The sequence below is a fragment of the Sorex araneus genome, chromosome 6 (assembly GCF_027595985.1).
Source record: "Sorex araneus isolate mSorAra2 chromosome 6, mSorAra2.pri, whole genome shotgun sequence".
Lineage (NCBI taxonomy): Eukaryota > Metazoa > Chordata > Mammalia > Eulipotyphla > Soricidae > Sorex > Sorex araneus.
Genome location: NC_073307.1, coordinates 22,855,532 through 22,869,964, shown reverse-complemented (window position 1 = coordinate 22,869,964; position 14,433 = coordinate 22,855,532). Strand labels below are relative to the sequence as shown.

The following is a 14,433-nucleotide window of genomic DNA, read 5'->3' as shown; positions in this document are numbered from 1 at the left end:
CAAGTGCTACAGGCCCAGACAGGCAAGAACCACAGCCCACACATCCGGCATCAACACTCTTAACTTTTGACTTTAAACATGTTAGGGATGCAGTAGGAGGAAATCTCTCCATGCACAGGCATGTCTGCCCCTTTCCAGAGGATGACTGGGTTTCACCAAGGTTTTTGTCTAAGCAGATGAGAAAACAAAAGTATGCTGAAAAAGTGACAGTGAATGTACAGGTATTGGCCAATTTTACTGAAATTATCCCCTAAATTAAAGTGCAAACCAGGCATATTGCTTCAACTAGGCTTCTTAAATTGTCAAATAGGAGATGCACCTGTCTTTAGAAAAAAAGCAAATGAAAAATCCTTTTCTGCTCCTCTGACCTAGCCAAGAATTGCTCCAGTGGGCCAGCCACTATCCTGCTTCACAGGAGTTACTGCTCCTACCTGGTGCCAGGAATGGAGGATTGTCCATCTGGGCTATTCTGGCACAAAGACAACCAACTGTATTGAGACTCAACCTTGGAATTAGGCCTTGGATAAAACTTGTCCTCACCACTTAAGAACTGCTTTTGAAGAACCTTTCCCAATTTTCTCACCTATAAAATGGGGTATTCCATCTACCTCCATGGAAGGTTATGTATCACATGCTTGATTAAATGCCTTAAAAAAAAAAAAAGGGCAGAGGATGGGGCCAGGGAGATGACTCAAACGGCTGGAGCCCTGTGTTCAACGGCCAGTATCCCAAACTCTCTCCCAAACATCTAGCTGGGAGTAAGCCCTTCAAGCACCACTAGATATGACTCCCCCAACACTGCCCAGAAAAAGGGAAAGTTTCTTCTGGTCTGAATTTACTAAGATAAACTTGGCCACAGCAATCTGAAAATCCTCCCCCTGGAGTTACCTTTGGGGTCACAACCTTAAACCAAGTGGGCAGCTGAAGTTTTCCTAAATAATCTCAAGCACACAACGTGTATTCTTAAATATGGTTTAATACTCTTCTCCATTTCTGTACATCACAACACCAAGATTTTGCTGCTTAGGATCTCTCTGTAGAGGCTATAGAGAATGCAAAGGCTATGGTTTTCACCCCCTCTTATTTATGTGTTTGTATGTGTAAGTGTAATACATATCAGTATATATTGATACACACATCAATATATAATGCAATATATATCACCGAAGAGAACACATTGATTAAAGGAATACAAAAATTTGGCATCATTTCCAAACTTAAATAGTAAAAATAAAAACTACAAAAGGAGCTGCATACCCTAACTTATCATGTGAAACAACAAGCATATTCAAAAATGTAAATTTACATCCAATTTCTCCGCTCTTGTCATATCACATTAGACCCATTTACAATGGCAAAACCCTAAGGTACTGCTGCGAAGAGAGCATGTTTGCTTGCTGTTGGGAGTTCTGCAAACAAACAGCAGAGCCCAAAGCAAAAGCCTGTTCCGGTGATGTCTCCAACGTTGGTGAACACCAAAGAATTGACTTCTCACTGGGGGTTGAGACATTAGGTTATACAATGACAAACAGTTATTTGGACCTCAGAGTACAGTGTGAGAACCAGAAGCTTTACATTTAAGACATACTCCCTTCATTCAAGTGAAACAGGATTATTGGAACGATAGGCAGGTCTGCAACCTGGGAACAAGGAGCTGGTTCAGACCAATAAAGCTACGAGTGACTGAGTCAAGTCAGTGAAGAACAGCAGTCAGGCACTAAAGTGTTGAAGTACCCAATTTGAAAACCAAATGCACCCCACGACCCTGCAAGTGTGGGGCTGATACCAACTGACTTTTAAAACCTTTGGTCCGTCAAAGTCCATTTGGTATACTTTTTTCCATTGCTACCACTGGGCACATCCTATACACTTTGTTCACTGTCACCACCTCGGGCACGCCATGACCTTGCATGTCAAGTCCTACTTACAGCCCAGCTGTTAAGCATAAGCTTCGGGTTTTCAGGCCCACTTTTGGATCCAACATGGTTAAGTCCTTGGTGCCGAAAGCTGTGTCCCATCCCTTTCCCTCCCCTGCCCCCTTCCCTCCCCGCTCCCATAATTTCTCATGAGAGGTGCTTTTAAGTCCCATATTTGAAACAGATGCTCCTACCCCACCAGGAGGTCAGGGGTTTATAATTACATGCACAGTCATACATGTCTTGTCTGTCGTTCCTGTGAAAAGCTTGCAGTTCATTTTTAAAAAATCAAAACATTCATATCTCATGCCATCCAAACCAAGGAAACACGACCACCTCCCTTTTACCAAGGATAGACCCAAGCAAAATAAATATCCTTTAAATTGTTTTGCTTCCACTTAAATCACATGTTTTATTTTTTCCCAATCCCAGCAATAGCACAGAAGCCCCATCATATCCATCCCAAACTGGTTTCTAGTAGTTTAAGAGTAGGAGAACCCTTATCAAAGCAATGGATGCTAAGGCCTCCCAAACCCCAGGCACTAAAGCGCCCGCGAAACAGATGGAAGGAACAGTGCATTGGCCCAAATGCTTCATGTGTCAGTTTGCCTTTGCAATGTAATTTGTACTGGAGAAACTGACAGCCTGGAGGGGAAAGGGGGATAGTTTGAGGGAGTGAAGTTGATATTGCCTCCTTATTAAGCTCACCCTTTCAACATTGAACAGAGACCAAGAGAGAAATGGTTCCAACATTTCACCACATATATTTCTTCTTATGCAGTCTAAGCTGAGAATGCCATGTAAATGGGTCACTGCGAAATGCAGCAATTTAATTTTCCTCCAATCAAAATAAGAAACAAACCATTCTGATCGCATTTCTATTAACTTTTGAAGGTTTACAGCAGTTAAAGTATTTTTGCTTCTATGTATGAAGGTTAAAAAAATCATTTTTTTTTCATAAAATACAAGAGCAACCAATTTCACCATCGAGTAAAAGTAAAAATTGGGATTCTTTTTTAAATTAGTCCAAAGTGGCATTTAGGAACTTAGTCGTAGGCTGCTGCGCTGACACCATGACAAACCAAAGTGTAGGGTTGGGTCTGGTTTAGTTTCGGTTTTCTTTTCAAAATCCAATGCTCATGGATTAAGTTCTGGAAATGTTCCAATTGTAAGGCAGGGATCTGTTTGGATTCCACCACGGGTATGCTCCTTGGGTTGGATGCTGGAGGGTGAGGCACGTTTTGCCGGACCCGTGTCGACTACCTAGTAGTCATCAAGGTCAAAAAATTCATCGTCTCCTCCTTGGTATTCCATTCCCTGGAAGTCTACTCGGTACCGCAAGATACCTGGGGAAACAAGCCAAGAGTAAGCCACTCATGCTGTGAAACGGAGAAAGCGGTCACCCTAGGGAAGCACAATTCTCGGGCAGAATTACAGAAAAACAGAGAGGTGACAATAAAATGGTCAATACCACGAAGCTGCAGCTGGGTACTGGCCGAACCTCCAGCCACAATAGATGACCACCCCAACCGAATTAACTTAATTAGGAATAGCCAGGAAAGGTGTCTGCACAAAAATACAGCTTGAAGTTTAGTTTTCCAGATTGTTACTCACCTCCAATTCCACCAAATCCTTTTACAAATTGGGATCCTTCTTGTGACTTATCTGTGACAATTTCCAACGTAGCGCCAAATTTTTTATAGTTATTAGCAAACCACTCCAGCAAGGGCATGCTCTCAATCAGCTCATGTTCTTGTCCTGTCTATATAGGCGACCATAAGATACAGAAGTAGCGGGATTGAGACATATCAAGATTTAGCAACCCTTATTCCCCTGCCCATCAATCTCATTCTACCTCATCACTATGTATAAAAAAACAAGTGAGGGGCCGGAGCGATAGTACAGTGGGTAGAGTGTTTGCCTTGCAGGCAGCCTGTGCAGAATCCAATCCCTGGCATCCCATATGGTCTCTGAGCATCACCAGTAATGACTTCTGAGTACAGAACCAGGAGTAACTCCTAACATTGACAAGTATCCTCCCCATTGCCCCCGCCAAATTAAAACAAACAGGGGCTGGAGTGTTAGTACAGTGGGTAGGGTTTGTCTTGCATGTGGCTGAAGCGGGTTCGATCCCCAGCATCCCGTGGTCCCCTGAGCACCGCCAGGAGTAATTCCTGAGTGCATGAGCCAGATGTAACCCCTGTGCATCGCTGGGTGTGACCCAAAAAGCAAAGAAACAAAACAAAACAACCCAAAAAGTAAATTCTAGTTTCTGAATACATAATAGGAACAGCACAGAAATTTCATCTTAATGGACTGAGAGGGAGTTCAGAGGGTAAGGTGTTTGCCCTGCACATGGTAAACCCTGGTTCAATTCCTAGCACTACATATGGTCCACCAAGAACTGCCAAGAGTAACCTGAAAACTAAACAAAAAATTATTTCAAATATTGTCCGCCAGGTGGTAGTACTAGTGATTAAATGTACCCAACAACCCAGAAAGAGAAGGTTGGACTGCTTTTTTTGAGCAACAGTGTTAAAAAAATGAAATCCTCTTAGATTCTAAGAAGCTACCAAGCATCTCTGACAATTGACACTTTCTTCTTGGGTCAGACCCAGTGATACTCGGGTTACTTGTGGCTCTGCACTCACAAATTACTCCTGGTGGTGCTCAGGGGACCATGGGGAACAATGGGAATTGAACCTGGGTCGGCTGCATGCAAGACAAATGCCCTTCCCGCTGTACCATCACTCTAGCCCCCACAACTGACACTTTATTATTATTATTTGTTTGTTTTGGGTCACACCAGGCAATGCACAGGGGTTACTCCTGGCTGTGCTCGGGGGACCATATGGGATGCTGGGAATAGAACCCGGGTCAACCGCGTGGAAGGCACATTCCCTACCTGCTGTGCTATCACTCCAGCCCCAACACAACTGACACTTTAATCTGGTCATATACTCAGACTGAACCTGTAGTTTCAGTAGAAGAGCTGATGACGTGAGGAAAGGAGGACAACAGTACAGAGAGGTACTGGTTAATTAATAATTTCTACTATATCAAGAATAAGAACTTTTTTTTTTTGCTTTTTGGGTCAGACCCAGCGATGCTCAGGGGTTACTCCTGGCTCTGCACTCAGGAATTACTTGGGGGACCACATGGGATGCTGGGAATCGAACCCGGGTCAGCCGCGTGCAAGGCAAACGCCTTACCTGCTGTGCTATTGCTCCAGCCCCAAGAACGTTTTTCTTATTTAAATACTTTTAGTAAAAATTGTAGCCATTACTATATGGCTTCCTCCTTGAAATCAGATGATCCCGGCAGTACTCAGACCAAACATGGTGCTGGGGATTCAAACCAGGATCATCGGGGCCAGAGTGTAAGGTGCTGGATCCGAGTTTGAACCTTAGCATTTCACTGGTTCCTGGAGCACTGCCACAGGAGGAATTTCAGAGTGCAGAGCCAGGAGTGGCCCAACACACACAAATCAAACCAGGATCAGCAGGCTGCAAGACAAATGCCTTAACCCCTCCACTATCTGTCTGGCCCATTACACGAGTGTTTTCCTTAACCTCCAACTCATGACCCTTTTCTGACGGGAGAAATTTTTGTGCTTCTGGATATATAGGTATATAAGTTAAATATACAAATCACGCATTCACTGATAATAAGTCATAAAGAAGTTTATTTTTGGGCTGGAGAATATACAGTGGGTAGGGTGCTTGTCTTGCATGTAGCTGACCTGGGTTTAATACCTGATATCCCATTTGCTCTGCTCCCCTAATTCCAAAATGTAGAGCCAGAATTAATCCCCTGAGCATCACCAGGTTGACAAAACAAAACAAAACAAATGAACAAAAAACCAAGTTTGTTTTCAAGACAAGATTGAAAGATGTGTATGGGGTTGTGACGCACAGTGTAAGAAGCTTAGTCCTTGGCACATGGTCTCCTAAGTGACCCCTGAGCAGTCCTAGCAATGCAGGTGCTGCTGAAAACACAGAAGCCAGGCTCTGTACTAGCATCTTCTATCTAACAGAGACTGTTTCCTTGTAATTACCACAAAGAAATCAATCACATACCTCTTTGTCTGTGAAATGAGATTTATCCTTCTCTTGTTCTGGTGTTAGGTAGAGAATTTTTTCTTCTGTAGTGTGGGGGAAAAAATTACATACACATATATAATTTACCAAATTAACCTGGATCTCATATATAAACAGGTAGGTTATATGAAACTGCTATCAATCTTAGGTACTAAGATTCTAACAGAAAACATTCGTGATACAACTGTTATCTTCAGCAAACAGTACTAAGCAATCAGCTCAAACAAAATACATGCAGACCAGTGCTCTAGACTGGATGGGGAGAACATGAAGCTGCCCCATGGCTCCTACAAGCACCTTCTTTCCCAAATCTCCACCCAAGACCCCCTAAGTACACAGGTCAGCAAAAATAGCACTATTATTTTCTAATTGTCATACCTTCTGTGCCTTGGCAATGAAGAACGTATCTCATTATATCCAGATTTTCATAGACTATTAGAATCTCTACAGCTCCCATTTCTAAAGCCTTTAGTGTATCTTCAACTCCAAAACAGTACTTGCCCGTGTCCTGGCTGATTTCGTCAAAGTATCGTCCTGTGGTTAGGGACAGATAAAGGCACTTTATTGTTCAGATACATAGAACTTCTGATCCAAGAGAAGAAAACAAAATTAAATAGGGCTGCGTGTGGGTAAACAGCTCGAATAGTAAGCACAGGTCTAGCATGTGTGAAACTCTGACTTCTACCCCAGCACATGGTGGCCTGTCTCCGGGGACCTCGGCCAATTCGACCCTCCCCCCCCCCGCAAAATCCCGTCAACATCAGTGGGGGGAAAAGAAAATCATGCTGCCAATTTGAGATTTCATAAATTATCTCTCAAAGTAACCTGTGGGGAGCTACCGATAGCCCAGAAGTAGGGAGCTAGCACTGCATGTAGCAGATCTTTGTTTTATCCCTGGCACGATATGGTCTCCCAAGCTGCATCAGGACTGGCTATCAAAACTGCTCCCCTACTCCAAACAAAACAGTTGGGCTACATGTGCTGCTTATGCCCACGTGGCCGAGCACATGCGGTGCCTGCATCTCCCCTCTTGAGATGTGTACTCTAATACTTTCGTGTCTAGAGCTAGGATGTGTGTAGAGCTTCCTCCACCCTTGGAGAAGCCCGCGTTCTTTCTTGAGCGTATTACTCCTGCTGTTTTCTTTTCCGCTTATCCCTTCCTCCTTCATTAATTAAAAAAAAGTTTAAAAACTGAAACACTATTACAAAAGAACAGAATGTGGAGGGGGCTGGAGATATAGTGCAAGGGGGAGTGGGTTAAGACCCAAGGCTTGCAAGCAAGCAGCCAATCCCAAATGATCCCGGGCATCACAAAACAAATACCGCCAGGAGTGTCCCCTGTATCTTTTTGAAAAGATCCCCCAACTCTGCCATAAGTAATTACTGACTGCACTGAGAGATATTTTAATGACAATATTCCTCATTACTTTTTCAGTGTTTCTTCTATACACACAATCATGTACATGCATATACACACAAAATTCATATATTTAGTTGCAGTTCATTGATACCTATTAATTTCTTTTCTTGAATGAATTTCACGTTAGAGAGGACTTCAGTAGATAACTCAATGGCTTGGTTAAATCCATTTTCTCCACCATAGGATATATCAACTAATTTTAAAACTTTTGATTGCAACCTCTAACACAAGAAGAAAAAAAAGCATCATTAATATTATTTCAAAAACCCTTACCAAGAGCAACAACCTGTTCAGTAACATGGAAAGCAGCCCGAATTATTCTTCAGTATGCAACACTGCCAGAGTAAAAATGTAGCCATCCAACTAGACATACAAAAGTCTAACTAATTAAGCGTTTCAGTGGTAGAGGCCCTGCTTTGCAAACAAGCATAAAGACTCAAGTCTGATCCCTGGCAATACCCCACAGACTGAGTGTGATCTGGCAGCATTGCTATATGGGTTCCCCAGTGCCACAACTGAGAGCTGTGACTCTGGTGTTCCATAACAGTCAAGTGTATGATTTCCAGGCATGGTAGCAGACACAACCAAAGAAAGGGAAAACTAGTCATAAAGCGGCAGAATATAAGAAAGTTCAGTTAGTGAGCCTTCTACTGTAATTCTATTCTTTCCGGATATAACATCTGAGGAATGTGTTATGGCTAAGCCCATATAATAAATGAAAAGCTCTTTCACAATTAAGTGCTTTTGGCTTAACCAACCCCTACACACTGCTGAGTTTCACACCTTTACTTACTTTTAGGAGTAAGAGAAAGACAAAAACAAACAAACAAACAAAAAAGCCCCCACTAACTGGTACCTCCAGAGACTTCTGATTTCTAAAGAGGACCAGAAAAGCAGGGGGAAGGGGCCAAGGAAATAGTTATAGGGCAAATGCTGAGCAGGTGCAAGTTCCTGACTTTGATCCCCAGCACCCAGCAAGGATAGGTGATCCCCATTTAAAAATAAAACAAGGGGCTGGAGCGATAGCACAGTGGGTAGGGCATTTGCCTTGTACCCGGCCACCCTGGGTTTGATTCCCAGCATCCCATATGGTCCCCTGAGCACCTCCAGGAGTAATTCCAGAGTACAAAGCCAGGAGTACCCCTGTGTATTGCCGGGTGTGACCCCAAAAGCAAAAAAACAAAACAAAAAGGTCCAGAGAGATATTACAGAAAGGTTCTTGCCTCACATCCGGCCGAACCAGGTTCGATCTGTCATTCCATCCCAGTTTCTATTACTGCAGAGACAGCAGTAACCTCTGAGCATCACCAGGTGTGACCCAATGCCCCCATGCCCCCCCCCCGCCAAAAAAAACCCCACGCATAGGGGATATATTCCTTAAGAAACACCTGAAATTCTGCAAACATTCTATTTCAACTAGAACTAGGTTTTTAAATACAGGAAATCACAGTGAAAGTGAAAGAGATGTGCCTGACCCAGATGTGTGTGGAGAACTCACTACGCCCCCTTAGAAACTTCCACAACAGAGCATCCTTGGACTTACCTGGTCAAACATATCAGATTGACTTAGTTCAGTTTTAAAGTCAGCTGATCCAGCTAAAACGAGACCAGCCACATTCACTTTGTCCCCAGAAATAAACAGCTGCACAGCAGTCTCTGCTACTTTCCGCACATAGTTATGTCGTTTTTCCATTCTTAAACGCGCGAAACGCAAGGCTGATTGACCTCCTCTACCTTGACACACACAAAAAAAGTGGTGAGAGAGAAAAGGAAATTATTATGAAGTAAAAGCTGTTTTGCTAATTAAAAGTGAACTATTACACCATTACCCAAGTGAAGGACAAAGAAAAATCACTATCCCCTGGCACCAACTGTTTCTCATTTTAGAGTGACTACTGATTCTCAAGTCAAAGAAAAGTCACGAGCTCAACGAGTCATAAGTCATTTCATGATGATTGTCCCATTATGTGAATTCACCCCCCACCCCATTATACTGTTGTTTTTTTGCTAGACAAAGTAAATGGGCTCATGCTCTCTTCCTATATTACCATGTTTCTTTGGGAGATCCACAGTGAATTTGTGCAAGACTTCTCTTGTATTTCCTTGGAGTGTGCCAAAAAGTGCACCACTACCATCTATTACAATGAAGCCAAACTTGCTATCATCTGAAAGAAGTGCTGTAAGGGCCTGAAAAGCAAACACAAGTACCACATAATAAATCCCAAAGCTATGCTAGGGTCAAGATAAAGTTCCAAATGATTCTTTAACCCCCTTAGAATGATGTAGTACTATTGAAAGAAAAAAAAAAAAAACCAACTTGTTTTATGGAGTAATTTATAGACTTCAGCTATGTATTTATAGGCTAAGTTACATGGGAAAATTTGAACCCAGTGCAGGAAAAAAGCCCAGTGATGGAGTAGTGCATATTAAAAGCCCAGAAACGGTCCATAAAGATCTTCCAATCTTGAAATGCTCCATAACAAAACCCAGAAGATTCAAAGGTAGTGTCTGAATTTTTGTGGGTGTGATAAAATGTCCCTCTGTATTTGTGTATTTCATAACTATCAAACCCAAATAATTCTGAACCCACAGAGATGAACAAGAGTTTTCTTATGGACTTTGAATATTCTGCAGAAGATTAATTACTAGATGCAAATTGCTGGATGGGCAATCTCTTTAGAATCTTCACAACCATTCTATGAAAATAGTTCAAGAATGGACCAGAAAGATTAATTACTAGGAATCAATATTTAACCAAACCATGTTTAAAAATTAGCATTAGTGGGGCTGGAGTGATAGCACAGACGGTAGGGCGTTTGCCTTACACGTGGCTGACCCGGGTTCGATTCCCAGCATCCCATATGGTCCCCTGAACACTGCCAGGGTTAATTCCTGAGTACAGAGCCAGGAGTAACCCCTGTGCATCGCCAGGTGTGACCCAAAAAGAAAAAAAAATTAGCATTAGAAATGAATACTGTATACTAATTCCCCTCTCGGATCAGGGAGGTGAAAAAACAAAAAACAAAAACAAAACAAAACAAAACAGAAAAAAAAACTAGAGCAAATGTTTTGCATGCAAAGGCTCCAGTTTAATCCCAGGCAACACCAGGCTCCCCAGTTCCGCTGGGTGTGGACCTGTGACTCCCAAGCACTGCCAGGCATTTAAACTCACAAGTGAGCACAGCGGGATGAGAATCACTGGGAGTGTGTGTAACTGCATCTCCTTATTTTTGCCTTATCAAAATGTTAGGTAGCCTTGATTAATTTCAGTTTTCATCAAGGCTGCTCCCCAGAGAATAGTTCAAGTCTAAGAATGTACAATTCTCCTGATTAAATGGGACCTATACTTAGGTTATTCATTTGCAGTTACTAACATCATAAAAACTAAAATAAAATCAATACAATTAAAATGGAACCTAGGTAGAGGAGTAAAGATTTAGAAAAACTAATTTTTGTTAAAGGCTAACTTATTTAAGAAAGGTAAAGCTAGATAATTCAAGTAATCAGGTACTGCTTTTTTTTTTTTTAAGAACAAGAAAAAAATCTGCTTCCATCAAACCAGACACAGGTAAAAACAGAGTGCTAAGAGCTTCCAAACGACACTCCCACCAGGAGGTTCAGATAGTCAAGCAAAACTGATTTCTATCAGAAATAAACTATGCACTGACCAAGATCCAACTGGAATTGGGCTTTCTGTCAAGTTAGTAAAAATCATCTGCCGTAAATTGTGGACAAATGTTAATTTTAAATCTGCTGTAGAGGTTTTTTCCTAGGTTGATGAAAGGCAAGAGACTGAACTAGAAGTCAGCTGTAAATTCTTGATTGTTCTACTGTTGACTGATTTAGGTCACTCTAATGAGGTTTCCTTTCTACCCTTAAAGTTTAGCTGTCACTCAAAAGTTTGGGGGGGTGGGGTGGGAGGCTCGTACAGTCCTGTTGCTAAAGGTTTAAGAGTTCATGAGCTGCAAACTAAGGTACAAAATGGTCAACTATGATGGGTATATAGGGAGGGATGGGAGCAAATTAAGCAGATATTTCGCATCCCTGATCAGTTCTCCAAAACCCAGTTTAGGGTACGAGAGCAATAGTACAGTAGATAGGGTACTTGCCTTGCAGGCAGCTGACCCCAGACTCAATCCCTGGCACCATATGGTCCCCTGAGCCCCACCAAAAGTGACCCCTGAGCACCATCACTGTGGCCGTCAAACCAAAACCAAATCCAAAGCCCCAGTTTTAGCACTTCCTCAGAAAATGATAAATGAGGGGCCAGAGTGATAGTACAATGCGTTGGGCATTTGCCTTTCATGCAGCCGAACGAGGTTGATCCCCAGCATTCCATAAAGTCCCTCAAGCACCGCCAGGAGTAACTGCTGAGCGCAGGGACAGGCGCACAGGCATATCCCCTGGGTATTGCTGGGTGTGGCCCGAAAACCAAACCACAGACAAACAAAAAGGATAAATGGCCATGTAATTTGGAATTACTTAACTGTAAATTCTCCTAATTAATGCTGGTATAGTGTTCAGCACAGCTGCCTTCTTAATAATAATAATAAAATCCCTGGTGTTCCATGTGCTGAGCAACTCCACTGTAAAAGATACCACACCTGGCTCATGCATGCACACAGAATAAAAAAAGAAATAAAAATGGTAATTTGCAATTTCTTGAAATTAAACAAAGTTACTGTATGATTTGGAAATTGCACTCCTAAGTATACATCCAAGAAAAGTGAAAATGTAGCCACACAAAAATTTGTAAACATATACCCATAGCTGCATTATTTCAAACAGTGAAAATGACACAAAAGCTGTTGAATGAGTAAAATATGGCCATGTATTTGTTAGTAAAAAGGGATGAAGCCAAGGCTGGAGAATTAGTACAGTGGGTAGGGTGCTTGCCTTGCATGCAGTTGACCTGGGTTTAAAATCCGGTACCCCACATGGTCCCCTGAGCACCTCCAGGACTAATTCCTGAGTGCAAAGCCAGGAGTAACCCCTGAGCATCGCTGGGCGGATCCAAAACAAAATGAAAGGATGACGAATTTGATAGACAAAAAACAATGGTGAACCTTGAAAATATCAGGTTAAAAAAAGCCAGTCACTTTAAAGGATCTATATAAGACCCCCTTTCATTATAATTGATATCATAAACACATACCATAAACAAATCTATAGAAGAGATGTCAATGTAGCCTAGAGCTATCTCGGGGATGAGAACTGAAATGACTGCTTGCTAATTAAAGTGACAAAAATTGAACTGTACTTGAACTTCTTACCTCTGTATGGAATTTGTTGTCACACAAATACAATGACGTATTAATTGGTTTAAAAGGTTCGAAGTCAATGTTGACTTTCTTTTCCTTTCCTTCTTCTGTTACAATGGTACCACAGTAAACAACCAGGCCATTTGGAGGTACTGCAAAGAATGAAAACAATCTCTTTACTTAACCCACAGCTAGTGTTTGTCAATTTGGGGGGTTGGGGAAGGCAGGGAGGAAGGGAGTAAGCCTTATCACCCCTGCCTTTCAATCTCTCATGCAGAATTCTCTCTCTCATTTGAAAACTTCCCAAGATATTAAAAAGTTACCAATGCATCAAGGAATGATCAGAGTAGAAAGTATAATCAAGACAAAGTAAATAAGAAAAACAACCAAGCTACAGATATTACCTTTGTTATAAAGTTTGAGTCTTTGTTGTACAGATGTAATGGCTCCCAGGACTGAAAGGCGGTTTACTCGTGACTTAATGTTAGATGCAGTTCCAAACTCATCTGCTAACATTTTTGCCACCCGTGAAATCTGGTCTTTGGGAGGGATGATCAATGATATCATGCTTGTGCCATTGCTGCGGAATGGAAGAATAACAGTGGTTCAAGTACCGATAAAGACTTCAAATTCAGGGCTTTGCATCTGGATATCCCAGTTCAATCCTGGGCATCACATAAGGGCATCACTCTTCCCCAATACACTAAGAGTGAGACTTGTGAGTACTGCAAGGAATGGCTCAAATCCCCCCATCCTTCTCCAAGACCTTAAATTCCTTATCATTAATAGAAGAACTAGTGTGAATTGCTCCTAAAATAGGAAAAATAGACTACCATCCTTAAAGCAACAGGAAGGTAAGGACAGTACCAGAAGTATATCCATAGCTAGCAACAGAACTAGCAAGTGTTTATTATTATTTTTGGCACAACTGGCTGTGTTCAGTGACATGGTGCTGGGTAACAAATCAGCATCAGTAACATGTAAGGGAAGCACTTTTACCTGCTGTACTATCTCTCTGGCCCTTAAGCAAGTGTTTCAGAGTGTGGTAGGCACTCAATTATCTGAATGTAAGAGCTATGTAGTATTAATTATGTGAAGAAGGCAGGCACTTATACTATCTGAGGATGTAGAAAATGTTTCTAAGTGAAACACCATTTACTACCATGTCTTATTTCCCCCCCTTTCTTTAAATTCTTGGCCTAGCATCAACATTTACATCACTGATCTGTGCCAATATGAAAGGAGTCTTGGAGTTCACCCAAATATTCTAGTTAGGAATCTCTTGTCAAACAGATTATCTCGAATTACATTTTATTGATTACCTAATCAACCCATATGGTCTCCTGAGCCTGCCAGAAGTGACCCCTGAGAGAAAAGCCAGGAGTAGGCCCTCAGCAATGCTGGGTATGACCCCAAAAGAAAACTTTTACTTTTTGCCTTCCTGTTCCCTGTTTTGAGGACAATCAGGGTTGTCGCGCTTGCTGGGGGTGGGGGTGGCGTAGTGGCGATCACAAGGTGGTGAGGATAGACGTTCCAATGTTTGAGCTGCTGGGACTGCACGTGAGCATGTGCGGCAATGCTGGCAAATGAACTCTGAGACCTTACCAGCCCACGCTTGCAGGCGAGTGCATTTTGCCACTGAACTATCCCGGGGGCCTGATTAATCACTTCTGTGTTTAATTTAAAAAGTATTGCAGGGGCCGGAGCGATAGCACAGAGGGTAGGGCGTTTGCCTT

The 14,433-nt window shown here is 42.2% G+C and overlaps 1 protein-coding gene across 1 annotated transcript in view; it reads right to left on the bottom strand.

The window, feature by feature from the left end:
* Positions 1–958: 958 nt before the first annotated feature.
* ETF1 (eukaryotic translation termination factor 1) overlaps positions 959–14,433 on the bottom strand; it is a 35,777-nt gene continuing 22,302 nt past the window's right edge. Inside the window, exons 3-11 of the mRNA XM_004609904.3 lie at positions 13,102–13,277; positions 12,710–12,849; positions 9,485–9,623; positions 8,980–9,170; positions 7,528–7,657; positions 6,395–6,550; positions 5,996–6,060; positions 3,531–3,678; positions 959–3,262 (exon numbers count right to left, since the gene is read on the bottom strand). Of these exons, the coding sequence (XP_004609961.1) occupies positions 3,180–3,262; positions 3,531–3,678; positions 5,996–6,060; positions 6,395–6,550; positions 7,528–7,657; positions 8,980–9,170; positions 9,485–9,623; positions 12,710–12,849; positions 13,102–13,277 (1,228 nt within the window). The 3' untranslated portion in view covers positions 959–3,179. The remainder of the gene's footprint in view (positions 3,263–3,530; positions 3,679–5,995; positions 6,061–6,394; positions 6,551–7,527; positions 7,658–8,979; positions 9,171–9,484; positions 9,624–12,709; positions 12,850–13,101; positions 13,278–14,433) is intronic.